The sequence below is a fragment of the Cebus imitator genome, unplaced genomic scaffold (assembly GCF_001604975.1).
Source record: "Cebus imitator isolate Cc_AM_T3 unplaced genomic scaffold, Cebus_imitator-1.0 Scaffold98, whole genome shotgun sequence".
NCBI lineage: Eukaryota > Metazoa > Chordata > Mammalia > Primates > Cebidae > Cebus > Cebus imitator.
Window position 1 is genome coordinate 3,877,688 of NW_016107413.1, and position 22,685 is coordinate 3,900,372.

The 22,685-nt window shown below is 35.5% G+C and overlaps 1 protein-coding gene across 5 annotated transcripts in view; it reads right to left on the bottom strand.

Annotated features, from left to right (window-relative positions):
* The window catches only part of STEAP2 (STEAP2 metalloreductase), a 27,914-nt gene continuing 5,229 nt past the window's right edge, over window positions 1-22,685 (bottom strand). For 4 of the 5 annotated variants that reach the window (XM_037741328.1, XM_037741330.1, XM_017536454.2 and 1 more), the window contains 5 exons: window positions 12,848-13,372; window positions 10,197-10,724; window positions 7,275-7,439; window positions 422-4,626; window positions 4-386 (listed from right to left, as the gene is read on the bottom strand). In XM_037741328.1, the coding sequence (XP_037597256.1) occupies window positions 4,339-4,626; window positions 7,275-7,439; window positions 10,197-10,724; window positions 12,848-13,372 (1,506 nt within the window). In that variant the 3' untranslated portion in view covers window positions 4-386; window positions 422-4,338. Of the gene's footprint in view, window positions 387-421; window positions 4,627-7,274; window positions 7,440-10,196; window positions 10,725-12,847; window positions 13,373-22,685 lie in introns of all 5 variants that reach the window. The other variant, XM_017536458.2, reaches the window with a different exon arrangement.

The window sequence follows — 22,685 nt, forward strand, 5'->3', positions numbered from 1 at the left end:
TAATTAACAATGGAAAAATCAATTTTAATGTGAATTGCACATTATCCTTTGAAAGCTTATAAAAGTAAGAATTATTGCAGTCTAGTTAATTCAAACAGTGTTAAACAGCATCAGGACAAAGAACTGAAGGGCAGACAGGATTAATTTTCACTTCATATAACAAACCCAGTTTACAATGGCTTAAATGCAGGAAAAAGCAGTGGAAATAGGGAAGTAGTCAGGTCTTTCTGGTCTCTAATCTGCCTTCCTCTTCCGGTGTGGCCTTGATCCTCTGAGGACAGCAGCCAGGGCTCCTGTTATATCCACAATCCCAGCAGCAAGATAAAGGGATGATAAAGGACACATGCTGCCTTCCTTTAAGGAGACTTCATCTCACTGGCCAACACCTATTCACATGGACACCTAACTGCAAGGGCAACACCTAGTCACATGGACACCTAACTGCAAGGGCAGCTGAGGAATGTAATGGGCAGCAGCTTTTAAAGAAGTAAATAGGAAGACAAATTCCAGTTCCAGCTCAGTCTGGATATCTGCAAAGCTGCAAAAGACCTTTAAAGACAATTTCAAGAGAATATTTCCTTAAAGTTGGCAATTTGCAGATCATACAAAGGCATCTGGTTCTGTGATTTAATTTAGCTTGTCTGGCCACTGGAAGAATCCATACAGTCTGCCTTAATTTTGGATGATGGAAATTCAATAATTTATAAAGTTAAAAAATATCTCAGTATGTTAGGCTGAACAAAACATTTTTAGTATTCACTGTTTAAAATTCACTGTTTAAAGGTAAGAACGGATTGAGTTTCCACTGAAATTACTACAGTTTCATTTAGAGCTAATTATTTGTACTGAATGTATATCAGAATTTGTTTTACTGAATGATGAACAATTGAGGGCAGGGCATCTCATTTCACAATATAAATCTTAACACTGTGAGGTATGTTATACTATATGTATCCTGCTTTAAGTCATGGATTTACAAAACAATTTCAACACATTTTAAGCTGTTTACTTATTTCAAAACAGGGGTTTCATAGACTGACACAGGTATAATTAGTTCAGTGTTTACGGTATTCCTAAATAAATATTTACTTACTACATTTATGATACTTTATTTAAAGTATCACATTAGAAACTTTATTTCATAAATAAATCTTTTTTGGTGGAAACTGTACAGAATTTATTATGAAATAGCTTAATGGCAAGTGGTAATTTAGAAGAATTAAGTTTTTATCATATTACATAGGAGATCAATAATCAAAAAAATTGGATACATTCTTGAAGCCCTTTTACATAATTTCTATAATTTGATTGTAATGAAAGTATGATATACCTTAAGTTACGGTTATCAGATTAATTTTTGAAAGTAAAATTCCTTAATCAAGCCAAAGTTATGCTGCTTTATAAGAAATTAATCAGGTAGTTTAGAGCTCATTAGCCGACCTGTATGTAGCACAAAATAATCATCTCTGATAAATACCTATAAATATATTTTATTCATACTTTTAAATATTTTACAATTTAAATAAAAAGCTTACATGTAGACAAATCTGGGCTAAATTTCATGTATGTTTTGAAAAATAATGTGAGCACGAATATATTCACATTTAAATATCATTTTAAATCTTAATAGAGGAGACATATGAAATATTTACATAAAAGCTAAGTAGCATGATACAGCTTATGGTTATTTTCCTCATAGGGAAAAATTATTTATTTTATTTTTTTGCATAGGATTAAGACGGCGTATCTTTTCTAGATTCTTACAATTTTCTAAGCGGCACTTCTCAAAACACAGACTAGGTAGCAGATCTCCACTGTTCAAAGTTCTCATCATCACTTTCTCACATTTAGCAATAGCAAAATTCAGTCTTACTTCTGTGGCCAGAAGAATGATTCAGAAAAATAATGATTATAAAAAATAACAATTAGGAAAAATAATCACATAGAAGTAAAATAAAGCAACTAAACATCAATTAATAGTTTTGCATTTTTAGAAAAGCATTTAAACATTTAGAAATGTAAATAAGACTTACTCTAAAACTTCAAAATTATTCAATTTTTATACTACTGAAAAGATGATGCCATTTGAAACAACAGATGCATCTTTTGTACGTTTTCATAAAAGTTTGTTTTTCATATATAAAGGCCTCATTTATCTGTAACAGTGGTATTTTTATTTATAGCATTGGCTACTTAATAGATACATGCAACAATATATACTTTAATAGTCATCTAGCTTTTAGGAATATTTCATTTCATTTTCACATTAACTGTTTAGCATAGTCTTAACAGAATGGAATTTGAGGAACAAGAAAATATTGAAAATATGCTGTTATTTTCATTAGTTCACTATAATAGAATGTTTAGGTATTTGCCTATAAAAGTTATCATTGCACAACTGAATTCCCACCAAGAACTAACAAGTGATTACCAAGTGGGGAGAGATATATTTAAAATAAAGAAAATGTAGAGCTCAGTTAGAAAGTATAAGATAATAAAATTCACCAAGAGGAGAAAAGAGAATCATGAGTGAATTTCCAAACTGACAGTGCAGTAGTAGGAAAAGAGTCACTGGTGGGTAGCCTCTACTAAATAAAGTCTTTATTTTTGGCAGCTGGATTCAATAGTACCTATGTAGATAAGTTCAGGAAGAGGAATGCATATAATTGTATCTTGTTTATAATTTTCTATTTTAATAAGGAAATAGCAAATGTTGGTGGAGGGAATGTAGGGCATTCTATGGTTTGAGCAAAATGCAATTAAATGTGGAATGCTAGCATTGAAAAATTTTATGAATAATCTGCATGATTATATGTCTCTAGAGTAGATTTATAATTAGCCACTTACCCTAATATCCTTCATGCTGGTAAACTGCTCCCTAATGAATGGTTATGCAGGCAGGAGAACTTCTCAGGAAGAGAAAAGGAGAAGACCAGCTCTACAGAGATTTTTGAAAGACTGTGATCTCAGGGATTTGTTAGCACTGCTAGGGTACTTCATTGCATAGAGAGGCATCTGGACTGCCATGGGTCTCCAGGATCATGTTCCAAGCAAGAATAGGGTAAGTAACTACGAATTACCCTACAGGCAGTAATAATTTATTATTATTATATGTTTATACATTTTTTGGTGTACACAATCCACTCTAAACAATGTCAGTGCCTTTATACAAGCATCTAGATTGGCATCATGAACATAATGCATAGGGATGCAGTGGGAGCTCTGTAACTTAGTGTTAAAACTATGACCTCTGGAATATGACTACCTGGACTTGAATGTTCACTCTGCCACTTATTAACTGTGTGACCTTTGACAAATAACTTTCCTATCCTTCGGTTCCTCATATGTAAAATGAAGATAACTACCTATCTCATGGGGTTGTTCTAAGTATTAAATGTGGTAATACAAGTAAGGTACTTAGAACCATGCCTGACATATCACAATCCCTCAAGGAACATCAGTATAATTCCATACTATAGCAAGTGGTGACTGGTTAAGGTGCTACAAATATCAGCTGACAGACCACTTGTGTGCAAACTTGATACTTTTATTCTAAGCAGGAACTATTAAACAATTTCTAGGATTGGTCCTCTATTAGAGACAGTACTTTTGGAGGCCAAAGGTTACTGAATCCTATTCCTGATCATATATTAATATAAAAATGAAACTGCTCTGTAACACAATAAATAAAATCTTTCATGAGGTATGCATTATCAGTATGTATTTCATAATATATTTTAAATATAATTTCAGGTTTAATTTGTCTTTTTGTGTCTGTTCATATAATCACATTGCTTCATACAATTAATTTCATTCTTCGAATCCTATTTTATGAGAGAAATACAGAATGCTATCATGCACCCTTACCTAGATGCTAACATAATGTGTCCTTTCTTAAAAATAACATATAATAATACATTTCTACTTTTTAAGTTGAATAATTAAAACCTTACTTAATCTTCAAAAAATATATATGTCCATTGAATTATTTTAAAAGCTTAAAATTCTGCTGGTTTCCAAATTGTTTTTGATATTATATTATTAACTGCAAATATTTTTGCCTGATTATGAAATAAAGTAACAATAGGGTTACAGTTGTGCAAAATAAAACATACCTAAATTACAATAATATGTTGACTAGAAAAATTCATATTGGTAAACCATGACATTTGTGAAAATTAACTTGTAAAGAAAACTCTATCACTAATTCAGCTGAAATCTCATTTAACAAGTTTCAACCCATGATAATTTGACAGCACACTTGTAACTGAATGTAGAAGTCATAAAAATAATGGCATGAGTAGAATTTTATATGGCAGCTGTGAACACCACTTATCATCACATTACTGTGACCCTCTCCGGGGAGAGATGAGGGATTGTTCCTCCAATACCTTCTTCCAGAAGTTGGCTCTTTTCCCAGCCTTTTTTAATTCGTTTTAGCTTTTGGCTTATGCATGGAAGGAGTAAAATGATCTTACCCAGAATTACAATTGAGGGCAAAACAAGAGCCAGAACAAAGTTTGGTGGTGTATAAAATCTGTAGTACTCTTCTTCAAAAGCTCGTTTCCATCCATAAATTAAAACATGGAAAGTACTTATGAGCAGAGCAACATATCCAAGTGTAGACTTGGACCAGGGGAGGAAGGAAGAGAAACAAAGATAAGAAACAAATGACTGAAACTCATAAATTAAGCTACAAGATATACAATGTTTACATTTGGATAAAACTATTTTGTCTTAAATTACCAAGTTAACCTTTGTCCTCCACTGAATTAAACAATATTGATATTTTTATATGTGCATATATATGTATTATTTATATGCACACTTTATTTGACACAAATGAGGCCCTACTGCATACACTGTAATATTCTTACTACTTCATTTATTTTATCAAGAACATTTTCCTCATGTCATTAAATATAAAAATGACATTAATACTGTATAACATTCTATTGAATGAATGTGCATAATTTATTCAACCATTCCTTTTTGATGATAATTTACTGTGTTCCAACTTTCCTAAACTATAAATGTCATGTTAGTCCCTTTTCCATATTTTTAACCCTACTATTAGAAACCAGTCCTAAGACTGGTTTGGTCAAAACATCTAGCTTTTCCTTAAGGGTATTAATACATATGCTAAACTCTTCTTTATAAAAATTATTCACATTCCCACCAGTTGTATATTAAATGTGTACGTGTGTGTATACATACACATAAATATAGTCATGTGCCACATAAGGGCATTTTGGTCAAATATAGACTGCATATACAATGGTGGTCTAATAATATTACATACCATATTTTTACTGTACCTTTTCTATGTTTAGATATGCTTAGATACACAAATATTTACCATTGTGTTACAACTGCCTGTAGTATTCAGTACAGTAACATGCTGTACGGGTTTGTAGTGTAGGAGCAATAATAGGTCGTGGTTTGTATAAATATGCTCTATGATGTTCATATGACAAAACTGCCCAACGACTCATTGCTCAGAATGTATCCCTATTGTTAGATGACACATCACTGTTAATACATAAACAGATATATGATAAAATTAAATAAATTAATTTAAAATTGCTAAAATTAATTAAATTAAAATTAAATTAGCATCCTCATGGACATACACACACATATACACATTGGCTAATAGGTAAATATAAAGAATCCTGCAGTATTAATATAACAGCAATTCAAATACAGAGTTTATTAAGACTACTTCAGTTGGCACTTTACAGGTTAAATTCTAAAAGATCAGCATTCTTTAGTTCCCTAAATTATTAGGCTTAAGACTGCTTACTTTGAAAAATGATCTGTTATATAAAAAGAATATTACATCAGTATAATGACATAATGTCTAACTTTACTGGGAAAATTTCAACCCTTCAGCAGGCAAAATATTTGCAATTACTCATCTAAATTTATAATGATAATTTGCATCTGTCTAGAACCTTTTATCAGAGAGCCTACTATTACTTTTCAGGTATGAATTAACTAGCTGTTGGGAAAGTACTCTCCCTTTTCTTCAAAAAGGAGAAATAAATTCAGATAAGCATTATGGCCTTATTTTGAATGAGATTTTTTACATGACCTTAAAAAAAAAACAAGCAAATAAGCAATTAAATGAAACAAAACTTAAGTGTACCACCAAAGATCACGAATTTGCCTACTGTGCTGTAAACAATTTGGATACAACCAATGCAGATTTAGTGAAAATATAGGTAGGGTCTATGTTTCAGTTATATACATGTATTTATATATATATATATATATATATATATATATTTTTTTTTTTTTTTTTAGACAGAGTTTCACTCTTGTTGCCCAGGCTGGAGTGCAATGGCGTGATCTCGGCTCACTGTAACCTCCGCCTCTGCCTCCTGGGTTCAAGTGATTCTTCTGCCTCAGCTTCCCAAGTAGCTGGAATTACAGGCATGCACCACCATGCATTTTGTATTTTTAGTAGAGACATGGTTTCTCCATGTCCATCAGGCTGGTCTCAAACTCCTGACCTCAGGTGATCTGCCCACCTCGGCCTCCCAAAGCGCTAGGATTACTGGCATGAGCCACTGTGCCTGGCCGGTTATATATTTTTAAAATATACAACTTTTTAATTTAGATGTTATTGGAGAGCATGAATGTTTAACTATTAAAGAATACAATGGTGCTTTGAAATCCCTTTACAGATATCCATACATATTAGTATACTACTGATATACTAAATACATATACTAACAAAATTCTTAAGGCTGGTTGCTTGTCATAATTCATTAATCTAGTTACCTAGTTTGCAACTGCTTGTGTTTGTATGTGTGTGTATACACACACATTTCTTTAAAATATTCAGATTGATATCTCCACTTGAGTTCAAATTAATAAGACTTTTCTGGACAGATCAAAATGAATCAAAACATAAAATAATTTTTCATTCACTTGGCTAATAATGAATTGAGTTTCAATATTAAGTTTGATCTAAGCTCATCCTTCCCCAGTTTCTTTGTTTTTTTCTCTTTTAAAATAACTTTTCATTCTTAACATAGTGTACCGGAAGGCAGTCCTGTTAAAGCCTTCCAGTACAATCATGTACTGACTGGCCTTTCACCTACTTAACCAGAGCAGTCCTAAGCTGGCTTCCAGCATAATGTATTTAGATGCATAAATACAGCCTCAAAGGCACCCTTATTATAAGAAACATGTTTAAAATTCAGCTGTTCTTAACAAGGAAATCCTATCTTGCCGAATTCTTCAACAAACAAAACCCCACATACCTGAATAAAACTGAATTCTCTCCAGTTTAAAGCATTGCTCACTGAAGGGATAGAAGTGACTGCCAGGAGGGAAAGTAAGCCAAGGCTCATTATGCCAAAGGAGATATACATTTCAATTCTCCAAACTTCTTCCTCATTCCAAGAGTTTTCAATATTTGCATGAACCTAACAAGAAAGCAAATGTGAATTTTCTTTATTTAGCAGAACATTAACTGATTCAGCACAGCATTCACTCTTGGTATAAGAAGAACCTGGTCATATATGGACATATTTAAGTTGTACCATTTAGTCTAACAAACCATTACAGAGAATCTGTTACCGGATGACACTGCTTCAGGTGTAAGGGAAAGGAGAGTTAAACAAAAGGAGGACAACACTTTCTCTTTCCTTGTATATGTGCTAGAATAGAGGAGCAGAAAATTTCCTTGTATATTTGCCATCGAATTTGTAATACATCATGACAGGGACTCTGGAGTCTAAAACCATAAAATGCCTAGTGGTTGGTTCTAGGGTGACACAAAAGAAGTTACTGGCAGTTAAACTTAGTTTTGAGGTACTTTTACAAGCTGTTTTAAACTTGGTTGAGTATCTGGGATATAGTCTGGCCTTAGTTCAACTTGGATACAGGAGGGAATTTCTAAACTACGTCAGTATCTTCCTCCCTCACATGAATAATGTATCTCTCTTTTATCTTTCTTCTCATATTTTCTTCCTAGAAAGCTGTGATTTCCCTGGCTATAGAAGCCTATCGGGCTCAAATATTTATCCACTTGAACTGCTTCATCAATATGATTCCCAACCATCCAATTGTGTCATTTATATACAGTATTTTTCCAAATGTCTTTTCTTTATATTGATAATGTGTATATAATCAAGTCAGACAGTTAACTCTGAATTTGAGGTATTTTGTGTAGGGACTACTTTTAGAAGTTCTATTTACACTCATAATTAGAGTACAAATCAAGTATTGGAGTCCTTCAGCTGAAATTTTTGATTTAAGTATCTATTAATGAAAAACAGATTATAATTTAACAACAGTTTAACTTTGTCCAATTCTAGTTGACAAAATATACTTGAAATGTAACATAATAAGCTGCTTTTTAGCCATTAGTTCCCTGAAGCAATCATACCATCATCTTGAAAGAGGCCACAGAGTTCTTACCATCCTCTTATTTGATATCTGTACAATACAGAATAACAGCATACCCCAGTGTACTCAGAGACTACACCCTGGATCTACCTGCCCTCCCAGTTCATTCATTCATCCCACAAATGGGCTGTTTGAGTGTCCACAATGCTCGGCTCAGGTATAGAAATTGGGGATATATCAGTGAAAAAGATGGACAAAGATGCCTCTTCTCATGAACTTACATTCTGATGGGGGAAGGCAGACACTGATAAATGTATTTAACATGGAAATAATCAAGTGTATTAGAAGATGGTAAGAGCTATTAAAAAAAGAGAGGTAGAGCAGGGTAAGTCAGAGGGACTGGAGATACTGGTTGGGGTGGAGGCAGGTAGCAGCATTTAATATGGTATCCAGTGTAGGCCTCACTGAGAAGGTGAGATCTGGGCAAATGACTGGAAAAAAGTAAAGAAGCCAACTGAGCAACTATAAAAGGCTTAGTATCCCATTAAGAAGACAGAGAGAGAGAGTGTGTGTGTGTGTGTGTGTGTTCAGAGAGTGGATGGCTTAAAGTTTACGAATTAAAAAAAATTATTTTAGGTTTTATTGTTGAAACAAGCTTAAGTATATCTAGATGCCACATACTTGGACCATGATGCCTTGGATCCTTACAAAATGCACATGCTTTTACACATTTCATTTGTTTTGATACAATGTTCTTGGCTTTCACTGAGAAATGTCATGCCAAACAGCTTCGGGGAAACCTCTTAAATTACATTCGTGGATTGGGAATTATTGAGGAAAACCATAGTCTACCTCATCATCAAGCCCCTTCCATGAAGTGCTCCCTGAGATTTTTTTTCTTTTTTTTTTTTTTTTTTTTTTTTTTTTTTTTTTTTCCAGATGGAGTTTCGCTCTTGTTACCCAGGCTGGAGTGCAATGGCGCGATCTCGGCTCACCGCAACCTCCGCCTCCCGGGTTCAGGCAATTCTCCTGCCTCAGCCTCCTGAGTAGCTGGGATTACAGGCACGCGCCACCATGCCCAGCTAATTTTTTGTAGTTTTGGTAGAGACGGGGTTTCACCATGTTGACCAGGATGGTCTCGATCTCTTGACCTCGTGATCCACCCGCCTCGGCCTCCCAAAGTGCTGGGATTACAGGCTTGAGCCACCGCGCCCGGCCTTTTTGTTTTTTTTCTTTCGAGAGCTAAGTGCTAGAAAAGCTTCACCCCTGGAACTATTATCTTTTCTGCCTTTTGATAATAAGAGTCTTGTAAACAATAACATCTTCTTTCTCATTATATTAAAAATCTCAAAGCCAAAATAGAAGATGTGTAGATACTATTAGCAGAGAAATATTCTACTTTTTTCTCCTGATCGTGTCTTCCTGTTCTGTTTTACATTTTTACCAGTTTCAATTTTATTATATATATTTAATGACAGTTGCCTCATCATTTTGTGGAGCACAGCCAATTATAAAATATTACAATAATAAATTGTTGAATACTGAAAACATTCATTGCAATCATAACATTGAAAAAGGGAGAGATCCCAACCCTCTACTTTTCTGCTTTTATTCTGTAAGGGAAGGGATGGTAGCAGCCTGTACTTGAAATAATTTTGAATTAGTCACATCATTCTTATGCAAAAACATTGTTTAAAGAACGATTCTTTTACCTCCCATAGTATACCAAAATCAAATTTCCATTACAAGGTATGTAAAATTTTATGTTTTACAATTTATATTAATAAAAATAATTTTACTAGCATCAGATAAATAACAAGCATGTTCGGTACCTGCTGATAAGCCATGTTGAGAAACAAGTATCTCTCTGATCTTCTCATCGGTAAGCAGAGGCTATAGGCAACATGGACCACAGTGAAGAAAAAACTTAGTAATCCAAGCTGTTTTCTACACTGTAACCACGTTTCCAACCAAGGTGGAAATCTCCTATACTTGGTGCCATAATAAAGCTGATAAGCAGCTGCCAGGAGACCTGCTAGGTATACCAGGGAGAGCAAAGTAATGGCAACTATAGGTAAGGTTTTATTCACAATCTCAATAGGAATCTTGTAAAAGTCACTCTGTTGGTTTCTGGCATATGGATGAATCACATCTCTGACAAAGGAATAAAGGAAGAAAAATGTAGCCAAGCTTATAGCTACTACCACTGGCCCTCTCCAGAGAGTAAAGAGCTGTAGGGGTAAATTTTCAATCTCTCTGGCTGATGATAAGGATCCCAAGTCAACGGGAATGAAATTCAACTGGCGGGCAAGCTCAATAACCTGTTGTCGGGCTTGAATATTGTTGCTGCATATGTAAACCTGTAGGAAAAACAAAAAGACTCAGCATTACTATCATTGTTTATAAAAATGGTAACAATCGCATGCTCCACTTACGGAGTATCACCTGTGATGACCGTGAGTGATCCACATGGTTAAAGATCAGGGATAAGACATTTATGAATATATTAACCTATTATTAATAGATTTTAAATAGTGTCATAGAAACAAAAAGTCCTTACCACTTATGCTAACAGGGCAATGAAATGCAGGAAAATGCAGCTGCAACCTGGATCATCAGAGGGGGGCTCCCGGGGGGAGGCAGGTGGAAAGAAAAGTATACTTTTCTAGGCCGCATGGTTCAGTAGCAGCAGCCAGGTAAAGCCTCCTCTCCAGGGGTTTAGGTGGACTTTGAGCTGCTGGCCATGCCCCTGCCCCACTCCAGCTCTTTAATTCCCAAAGGGGACAGTGTGGTGCCAGCACCTCCTGCTGTTATGGACAATGTGTAGTTCTAAGACTGTGGCGGTTCTGTCTAGTGCAAACACTGCCCTTTACTGATATTTAACATGAGTGAAAGTGGGCATGCACTTTGGATGATGACATCTGCAATTAAAATCTTTAAATTATGTCATAGTGCTATATTTTTAATAAAATTTAATAAGGTTTTAAATAAAATTTAGGCTTAGAAACCAATACACCAAGTATCTCTGAAAAAACCCTAATAATCTCAGGCATATTATTTCATTGGTCAGTATATTAAATTCTTTCACCTCTAAATAATGATATACCTGACAAGTAAAAAGAATTATAAGGCGTAATTAATTTAAATAGAAAAGCAACTGTCCTTTTCTAAGCCTAAGATATTACTTTTACAGAAACTCTAATGACGTGATGGGTAGAGATGAGGGTAGGCTTTCAAACTATTGAAATCTGTTAGATACTGTAATATAGTTGAAAATTCAACAACTATTTGTTGAGCACCAAGTTCATTACTGGAGTGAGCTACTCTTATTAATGGGTAGGCCACCTCATTCAGGACTAGAAAAATATTGCTATAAAGTCTCCAAGTAATGTTTGGGGAAAACAAATCCCTAAATATATCCCTGAAGATGTTTGTATAAGGACTCTGAAATAGATTATATAGAAATATTTGCATGTAAACCTATTTACATAATGGTGACAATATAACACCCTTTGGATTATTAATCTTAGATAACATTAGCCAGATGAATGACAAATCCTTTTTGAATGAGCATTATGTAATCATTTGTGAACTTTAAAATATAGGTCCTTTTATAACAAAGAAGTCAGAAAAAAGTATTCTAAATTAATTTATTACAGTTGTTACAATGTTGAGATAAACTTTTTAAAATGCATTTGGAAAAAATTTTGTATAAATGATAATATGGTATAATAAGACTAAAACTAAACCAAACATTCAAAATAATGGCACAAGCACTACAAAATACAAATTTAGACTATTTCTGTAGCTCATTTTGAATTTAATCACTGTTCAACATTCTTTTCTGTTAAAAATTTTAAATTGGTATAAATATGGGTATATGATTAAATTCAAGTTTGTCTCACCAGTCCTTATTTCTAATTTGCTTATTCTATGTCCACTGCTAAACTTTGGTGGATATGCAAAAGAAAAAAAAAGGGATTCAGAAATATTCTTTTGCTGGTCATTAAAATAAAGACTGGAAAGTAAACGGTTATCATGACTGATATGCAGCATACAATGATATAACACTTAAACTTATTTTCTAAAGAACCTAATCAACTGTCTTTACGGACAAAAACAGTAGAAGTGTTTTATAATCATGCTTAACTGTAATGCATATGCACATTTAAAAGATTTTTAAAACATATTTTATGTGTTTATAAAAGCTCATTCCACAACGGCGCTGACAGAGCACCCCATTTGCCTTATTCTCAAGTTGAACTGGATGAAGTTCACGATATTTTCCCAGCTTTCCACATCATTTTGAGAATGGAAATGTGCCCTTACAAGGTCAGAACATTAATCTTCAGGTGCTCATACTTAGTTTTCAGATGATAATCATTGGAAAGTGTTAGAATTTGGTTTTAAAATGTTTGATATTTGCTTAGCTGTCTAACTACAAAATACCAGATAAATAAGCATAAAAATTTAAAATACATACCTGCCGGCTGGCATCCTTAGGTCCTAACTGAAGTGCCCAGGCTGAGATAACATTAAATCCTTTGACAATCAAAGAATCTGGGAATAATGAAGCCAAATATTCAGCATTGGATTCTGGGTACTGGTTTATCCTCATGTTATTGCTCACATCAATCAGGATTTTACCCACAAGCAGATGTCTCAGGTCCCACAGGGAGGTATAATGTTCTCTATGTATGGCAACAAATATTATATTTGTTTTTGTGAGAGCATCTTCATGATGGGTGACATCTACCACATGAGGAAAAAATTCAGAAGCAAACTTAGGATTTCTACTTCCTATGACCACATGATAGCCACATCTAATAAGTCGAATGGTCAAGGATTTGGCAAAATCTCCACTTCCAATTACACCAACAGTGACTTTCCTTGCATCTTTGATACCATTTATGCCATTAGGTAAAAAAGTTTCACTAAGGCTCTTAGGGCTTCCCATCATAGAGATTGATTCCATGTTACAGACTCTTCCAAGATCTCCAAGAATATCCTAAGGGAGAGAAAATAAAATGGTCATCAATTACCTATTGCTGAACATTAAAACACTTCTAGACATTGTAATAATGTCCTGTATTTCTAGAGGTAAAGTGTTTCACCACATTGTATAACAGAGAGCATAGTAAGACACAATTTGTAAGCTAAAAAAGGATCACTATTCTGGTTTCTCTTCATATCATATAAATCTTTTGGCTTTTAAAAAATCATCTCGTTGGGAAAATTAACTGTCACAAAGGTGATGTGCTAAAGTGGGGCTTCTCAAATTTTAATGTGCACACAAATCACTTGGGAATCTTGTTAAAATGTAGATTCTGATTGAGTAGGTCTGGAGGGAGACCCAACCTTCTGCCTTTCTGATGAAAGCAGTACCAATGCTGGTCTGAGGGCCCCTCTTTGAGCAGGAAGGCACTAGTGATGCAGAACAGGAAAGCCCCCAAATTGGGGCTTTCCCCAGGAGGGTACTTGGCTTTGCCCAGGAAAGAATTCAAGAGCAAGCCGGAGATGTTAAACAGCAATGTTTATTGAAGGAGCAGTTTACAGCAGCAGCAAAGGTGCTGCTCTTTGTGAAGCAGGCCTACCCCATAGGCAGTGTGCCCAGAGTGGCAGCTCAATGGCAGCTATGCACTCATATTTAAAGCTTCTTTATTTATATGCAAATTAAGGAATGATTTATGCAGAAATTTCTAGGATGAGGTGGTAACTTCTGGATTGTTGAGCTGTTGCCATGGAAAGGGGTGGTAACTTCTGAGTGTTGCCATGGAAATGGTAAACTGACATGGCACGCTGGTGGGCATGTCTTATGGGGAGGTGCTTCTGCCCTGACCTCAGTTTGGTCCAGCATCCCAACTCTGCTCTGGATTCAGGTTCTGCCTCCTGCCTCACTAGAGCACATGAGAAGAGACTGAAGTTTTCACTCAGAACTTCTTTGAAAAACACACTTGTAACAAGCATAATTATTCAGCTTCTGAGCAGATCAGAGGCAGCAAATCAGAAATACTGCTGGAGACAGAGAGGATTATGATACTAAGTGATGGCTCATAAGACAAGAGGAGAAAGAAAACCCATTTTTTAAAAAGCCATTTAAACCAAGACTGTCTACAGTCATTTGGGGTGGAGGTTAAAGTTCCCTATATACTTCAGTAGCTAGTGACTTTATTATTAAATGAGAACCAGATGAATCAGCTAACAATGAACCCTGATAAATAATAGTTTAAGAAAAATAGGCATAAAAATATAACAAAAGAGTAAATGCCATGAACTTCTATCATTCACCCTAGATCTTACAATGTATCATTGAGAAAGATAGTTTACCTATGGAAAAAGGGATTAGTAATGTGTTTATGGTTTTAAATTATGTAATATTTATGAAATCTTTTTCTTCCCCTTTGTCAGGAACATGGCTGTGCTTTGGTCAAGGATAGGCAGAGGTAAACATCCACAGTGACTCAGTGAGTTTAGTGCACAGGCATATAACTCCACTTGTTATCAGAGCCATGTATATGTACCAGAGAAGCTCACCACCATAGCTATAACATAGGGAAGACTCATCACTTGGCTCTAAGCCACTATTGTCTGTAAAAGGTGTAATTGCCCTGCTGACAATGTACAGGCACTCTTGTGCCCAGGGAAAGAGAGAGAGTCAGAGTTGCCTGTCTTTTCAGAAGAACACTGGTAGCCAGGACATAGCTTGGCTCACCCATGCCCAGAGAGAAAAATAGTCAAGCAGCTGTCCCTGAAGGCAAGGGAGACTGGGCCAGCAGCTATGTGTGTGAGAGCCACCAGACTAAGCATCCGAGACAGGACAGACAGTGTGAGAAAGCTGTTGACGATAGCTGCTGCTGAACAAAATCATCTTTCTCCTGCCTAACCCCCCGCACCCCCCCCCACCACCAAGTATTCTCTCTGCTCATCCACCCTCTCCCTTTGGACCTCAACATGACATTGTATTCGTTGGCTGCATAAACTATGATAGAATTATTCTTCCTGGAAAAATCTCTCAAATTATTTTTTAGTTAAGAGACTAACATTTGGAATAATTTGCTCAAGAATACAAATCAGATTGCCATGAATTAGTGTCAAAGTTGGGTCTGAAAGAAAAATACTCTTCCACTCTACCCTCATTGCACAATTTCTTTTATGCTCACAGCAGATGTGGCTCACTTCAGAGGATTTAATGGACTTTGCAGGCACAGGTAGAATGTTTCAAAAACATGTTGGGGTTTTTACTAAATGAAATTTGAAATGTCTAGAGCAGGAAAATTCAACTTTTTACCCTAGAAATGAGCCACATCCAGTAACTCCAACTTACATCAGTATATTAAATTTTAGAAAGACAATAATTATAGTAATATTACCTAATACTTATATAGGACATAATGTATTTCAGCTCTCTTGTATTTTTAATGTATTAACTAATTGAATCCCCACAACCACCCTAGGAGATAGATGCTAATAGTGTTGCACCCATTTTGCAGATGAGAAAACTGAGACATGCAGAAGATAATTAATTTATCTAAGAGAGAATACAGGGGAGCCAGGATCTGAACCCGGGTAGTCAGTCCAGCTAAGACATGTGTCATTTAGGTGCGTGTGAGGAATTTAAGGAAGGGTGTTTTTTTCGGGAGTATAGGTATCAAGGTGTAAGAATTATGGTTGTACTCAAATTAGTATATTATTCCTTTTTCTTTGGTCATTTCATTGCTCCTCATCATTACCTAGGAGCAATCGCTCCTGGGAAAGAAGAATATTTACTATTTTTAATTCAATTACATGTTTCATTTCACATCTTTCAAGATAGACCACTCCCTTGGTGTGGTCCATGCACTCAGAAGGGCAGACAGGAGTCAGGGTAAGGAAAAAACTGTCAATGTCCATTTGGAGATGTCACTGGCTATGATGGGAATCAGGAGCGGTTAAAGAAACCAGAAGTAATAAAATCCATGCTCACTTCATTCAAAAGTTAAAGATAATCATGTGCATTATCTAAGGGTGAAAAAGGTTGCTAGATTCACACAAGGGAATCCAAGTGTCCTATAACCTAGTCCTGAGTTCTTCTGAATATATACTGTAGCATCTCCCAAAATATAAGAATTGCAAAATCTTTAAATCTAACAATCATGATGATCAATACTTTTTCAAACTAAAAACAAAAACAAAACAATGTTAATTATCTGCTTATTTTACAAAGCAAGTTCAAACTCCTTCTGTAAATCAGAATGTGAACAGGTAAAAATTTTATTTTGCTGAGGGTTCCTTTATAAGTGACTAGTCATTCTTCTCTTGGTGCTTTTAGAATTCACTCTGTCTTTTACTTTTGACAATATGACTACAATGTGCTGTGTGAAAGACATTTTCGTATTGTATCTGTTTGGGGAATCTCTGAGTAACCTGTATCTGGGGGTCTCCATCTTGCACTAGACTTGGGAAGTTTTCATTGTTGAATAACTTGAATGCAAATGGATTAAACTTTACACTTAAAAGATATAGACTGGTAATAGATAAAAAATCATGACCCAACTACATGCTGGGTACGAGCAACCCATCTAACCTATAAAGACATATAAGACTGAAAGCAAAGGGATGGAAAAAGATGCAAATGGAAACCAGAAGTCACTATATTTATATCAAATAAAAAAGACTTTAAGTCAAAAACAGTATAAAGAGACAATGAAGGTCATTACATAATGATAATGGATCAATTATAGCAAGAGGATATAACAATTCTACATATATATACACCCAACAACAGACCACTCAGATATGTTAATATAAATAAAATATTATTAGATCTAAAAGGAGAGACAGACTCCAATACAATAATGGTTGGGATTTCAACACCCCCTGCCAGCATCTGACAGATAATCTAGACAGAAAATTAACAAATAAACATTGGATTTAAACCATACATTAGACCAAATGGACCTAACAAACGTTTAAAGAACACTTTATACAACAGTTACAGAATACAAATTCTTCTCATCAGCACATGGACATTCTCTAGGAATGAGCATGTTAGAACACAAAATAAGATTCAACAAATTTTTTAAAAATCGAAGTCATATCAAGTATATCGTCAGACCACAATGGAATAAATCTAGAAGTCAATAACATGAGGAACTTTGAAACTGTAAGAATAAATGATTAAACAACATGCTTCTGAATGACTACTGTGGCAAAGAATAAATTAAGGAAGAAATCCAAAAATATCTTAAAAAAAAATAAAAACACAATACACTAAAACCTTCATGATACAGCAAAAGCAATATGTATCTACACCAAAACCTTTATGATACAGCAAAAGCAATAAATACCTACACCAAAAAATCATAAAGATTTCAAATAAACAATTTAATGTATATCTCAAGGAACTAGAAAAGCAAAAACATGCCAATCCCAACATCAGTAAAAGGAAAGTAATGATGAAGATCAGAGCAGAACTAGACAAATTGGGCCTTAAAAAACAATGCGAAGGATGGATGAAACAAAAAGTTTTGTTTTTTGAAAAGATAAAACTGATAAAGCACTTGCTAGACTAACCAAGAGTAAAAGAGAAAATAATCCAATAAAAAATAAGAAATGGAAAAGGAAACATTACAACTGATACCACAGAAATATATAACATCACCAGAAGCTATTTTGAACAACTATACACCAACAAACTAGAAAACCTAGAGGAAATGGATAAATTGTTACACACAAACAACCTACCAAGAGGGAAACGAGAAGAAATAGAAAACTTGGACAGACCAATAATAAAATGGTTGAGGCAGTAATTTAAAAACTCCCAAATAAAGAGTCCAGGGCCAGATGGTTTCACTGCCAAATTCTACCAAACTTTCAAAACAGATCTAACGCCAATTTTCTCCAATCTATTCTGAAACATTGAACAGGAGGGAATTCTGCCTAATTCATTCCATGAGCTCAGCATTATCTTCATACCAAAAGCAAACAAGTCTCAACAAAAAAGAAAACTACGAACTAATATTCCTGATTGAGCACAGATGCAAAAATAACGAAATACTAACAAACCAAGGGCCAGACATGATGGCTAATGCCTGTAATCTCAGCATTTTGGGAGGCTGATGCTAGAGGATCCCTTGAAGCCAGGAGTTTAAGCTCAGCCTGGGCCACAAAATGAGACCCCCATCTCTACAAAAAATTTAAAAATTAGGCCTGGTGGTGCACACCTGTATTCCTAGCTACTCGGGAGCTGAAGCAGGAGAATCGCTTGAGCCCAGAAGTTGAAGGCTGCAGTGATTTATGATTACATAACTGCACTCCCTCCTGGGCAACAGAGCAAGACCCTGTCTCTTAAAAAGTGTGTGTGTGTGTGTGTGTGTGTGTGTGTGTGTGTGTGTGGCAGCAAAGCAAATCTAACTTATTTAAAAAAAAAAAAAAAAGTACATCGGCCAGGCGCGGTGGCTCACACCTGTAATCCCAACACTTTGGGAGGCTGAGGTAGGTGGATCACAAGGTCAAGAGATTGAGACGATCCTGGCCAACATGGTGAAACCCCATCTCTACTAACAATACAAAAATTAGCCAAGCGTGGTGGCATGCACCTGTGGTCCCTGCTACTCGGGAGGCTAAGGTGGAAGAATCACTTGAACCTAGGAGGCGGAGGTTGCAGTGAGCCAAGATTGCGCCACTGCACTCCAGCCTGGCAACAGAGCAAGACTGTTTCAAAAAAAAAAAAGCACATCATGATCAAATGGTATTTATTCCAGGGATACATCCCAGGGATACAAAGATGGTTCAACATATGCAAATCAATAAATGTGATACATTACCTGAAGAGAATGAAGGACAATAACCATATGATCACCTCAATAGATGCAGAAAAAACATTTGAGAAAATTTAGCATCCCCTCATAATAAAACTTTCAACAAACTAGGCATAGAAAGAATATGCTTCAACATAATAAGGACATATATAATCGATATAATAATAATAATAACTATCGTTATTTCGAAATGGGGAAAAGCTCAAAGCCTTTCCTCTATGAACTGAAACAAGACAAGGATGCCCACTTTTACCACTTCTATTCAACATAGTCTTGGAAGTCCTACCCAGAGCAACCAGTAAAGAGAACGAATAAAAGGTATCCACATTGAAAAAGAGGAAGGTCAAATTGTCCCTCTTTGATGATGATATGATCTTAGCTCTAGATAAACCTAAAGATTTCACCAAAAAACTCTTAGATCTGATAAATAAATTCAATGAAGTTGCAGGACACAAAATCCCATTTATGATAGCTATAAAAATATGAGGAATACATTTAACCAAGGAGGTGAAAGATTGCTACAAGGAGAACTACCAAGCACTGTAGAAAGAAATTAAAGACGACACAAACAAATGGTAAAACATTCCACGCTTAGGAATTGGAAGAATTAGTATCATTAAAATGATTATACTGCCCAAAGCAGTATACAGATTCAATGCAATCCCTATCAAAATACCAATGTCATTTTTCATAGAATTAGAAAAAGCAATCCTAAAATTTATATAGAACCAACTAAGATCCTGAAGAGCTAAAGCAATCCTAAGCAAAAAGAACCTGAAACAAAATGTATTACAAGGCAATAGTAACCGAAAAAAACATGGTACTGGTATAAAAACTGACGCACAGACCAATGAATGCAACAGATTAGAGAATCCACACACACAAAAAAATCCACACGTTTACAGCCATCTGATTGTCAGCAAAGGCACCAAGAATATACACTGGGGAAAGGACATCCTATTTGAATACATGGCACTTGGACAACTGGATGTCTGTATGCTGAAGAATAAAACTGGACCCCTGTCCCTCACCTTATACAAACATCAACTCAAGGTCAACTAAAGACTTAAACGTAGGACCCAAAATGACACAATTTCAAGAAGAAAATATTGGGGAAACATTTGAAGACATTGATCTAAGCAAAGATTTCATGGCTAGGACCTCAAAAGCACTGCAACAACAACAACAAAATAGACAAATGGGACTATATTAAACTAAAGGACTTCGGTGCCGCAGAGGAAACAATGAACAGAGTGAAGAGACAACATATTAAATAGGAGAATATATTTGTAAACTATTAATATGACAAGGGACTAATATCCAGAATATACAAAGAACTCAAATAACTCAACAATATAAAAACAGATAATCCCATAAAAATGGGTAAAGGTCATGAACAGACATTTTTCCAAAGAAGACAAACAAATGGTCAACAAGTATATGAAAAAATACTCACCATCACTAATCATCAGGGAAATGCATATTAAAACCACAATGAGATTTCAAATTATCCCAATTAGAACTGCTGTTATTCAAAGACAAAAATAACAGATGCTGACAGGATTCAGAGAAAAGGGAACCCTTATAAACTGTTGGTGGAAATGTAAATTAGTACAGCCATATGGAAAACAGTATTGGGGTTGTTTCTCAAAAAACTAAAAATAGGATGTGAGGGCGATCTGGCTGCAACATCTGTCACCCCATTGATCGCCAGGGTTGATTCGGCTGATCTGGCTGGCTAGGCGGGTGTCCCCTTCCTCCCTCACCGCTCCATGTGCGTCCCTCCCGAAGCTGCACGCTCGGTCGAAGAGGACGACCATCCCCGATAGAGGAGGACCGGTCTTCGGTCAAGGGTATACGAGTAGCTGCGCTCCCCTGCTAGAACCTCCAAAAAAAAAAAAAACTAAAAATAGAGTACCATACAATCCAGTAATCTCACTACTGAGTATTATCCACAGGAAAAGAAATTAGTGTATCAAAGAGATACCTGCCCTCACATCTTTTGTTGCACACTATTCACACTAGCAAAGATACGGAATCAATCTACATGTCCATCAACAAATGGATAAAGAAAATGTGGTATGTATACACAATGAAATATTATTCAGCCTTAAAAAATGAAATCATCTCATTTGCAGCAACATGGATAGGACTGGAGGTCATTTTGTTAAGTGAAATAACCCAGGCACAGAAAGATAAATATCGAACGTTTTCACTCGTGTGGGAGCTAAAGAAGTGGATCTCATGGAGGTAGAGAATAGCATGAGAGATATCAGAGGCTGGAAGGCTGTGTTGATGGGAGGAGGGGATGAAGAGATGCTAGTTCATGGATACAAACTTACAGTTAGAAGAAATAAGTTCTAATGTTCAACAGCAAAGTAGGTTGCCTATAGTTAGTAACAATGTACTGTGTATTTCAAAGTGGCTAGAAGAGATGACTTGAAATGTTCTTAGCAAATAGATATGATAAATACTCAAGGTGATGGATTCCCCAAAAACCCCAACCAGATCATCACACATTCTATGGATGTGACAAATACTCATGTGTACCCCAAAAATATGTAACATGTAACAATAATTTGTTTTAAAAGTTAGTCTAAGCAAGCTTCTTCAAAAAATAAATTCTACTTCCTTCAATGTTCCGAAAACCCCACTGGCCAGTGAGTGTGACCTAAATATTGCTGACCTGGCTTGATACTATGCTTATGGTAGTGAGAGAGAGTCCCACTGTTTTGGCACATGGAGAGACACAACTGCAATCTCAGAGCTGCCTCTGAATGAGCTACTAAAGCAGTGGTTTTCAACCCTAGGTGCATGCTCTAATGACCTGGGGAGTTATAAAACACAGTGATCACGGGTCACCCCCCACCACCCAGTTTTTATTTAATTGGTCTGGGGTTCATTCTGAACAACATCATTTTTTTTAAAAGATAAACAGATATTTTATTATACAACCAAGATTGAAAATCACTCTACTAAAAGATTCAGAATTCAATCTAATACTTTCATGATTTGTCATAGTAGATGTGGCTTTTGACCCTCACTTAATTTTTACACTGTTGTTTGTAGTAATGAAAAATTACACTTGCAAAAGAGTAGCAGTTACTTTTGAATACAGGATGCTGAATAACATGCATGCAGTTCTTTCCCCTTTTCCACTCAAGGAGGAGCAGTATCAAAAGGTCCACTCATTATTTTGAAATTTCCTCTCTTCACTTTGTGGGAAGGACAAATCCTTAAAATGTATCACTCCCTGCACAGCACACTTTGTTCCTGTTGTTTCATAATATTCAAAATTCAGAATGTTTCCATGACGATATCTTTTCTTTCTGTTCTACAAAGGGATCCTCTCCCCAGTTCTTGAGGCATCACAGATCCTGCTGACCTGAGGAGACCAGTGTTTCCGAAGGACTAAGCACTGGAAGGGCACTTGTCAAACTCTAATGCTAATATGGTCACTTGGGGATCTTGTTAAAATGCACATTCACATCCTCTAGGTCTAGAAGGAGACTATAGATTCTG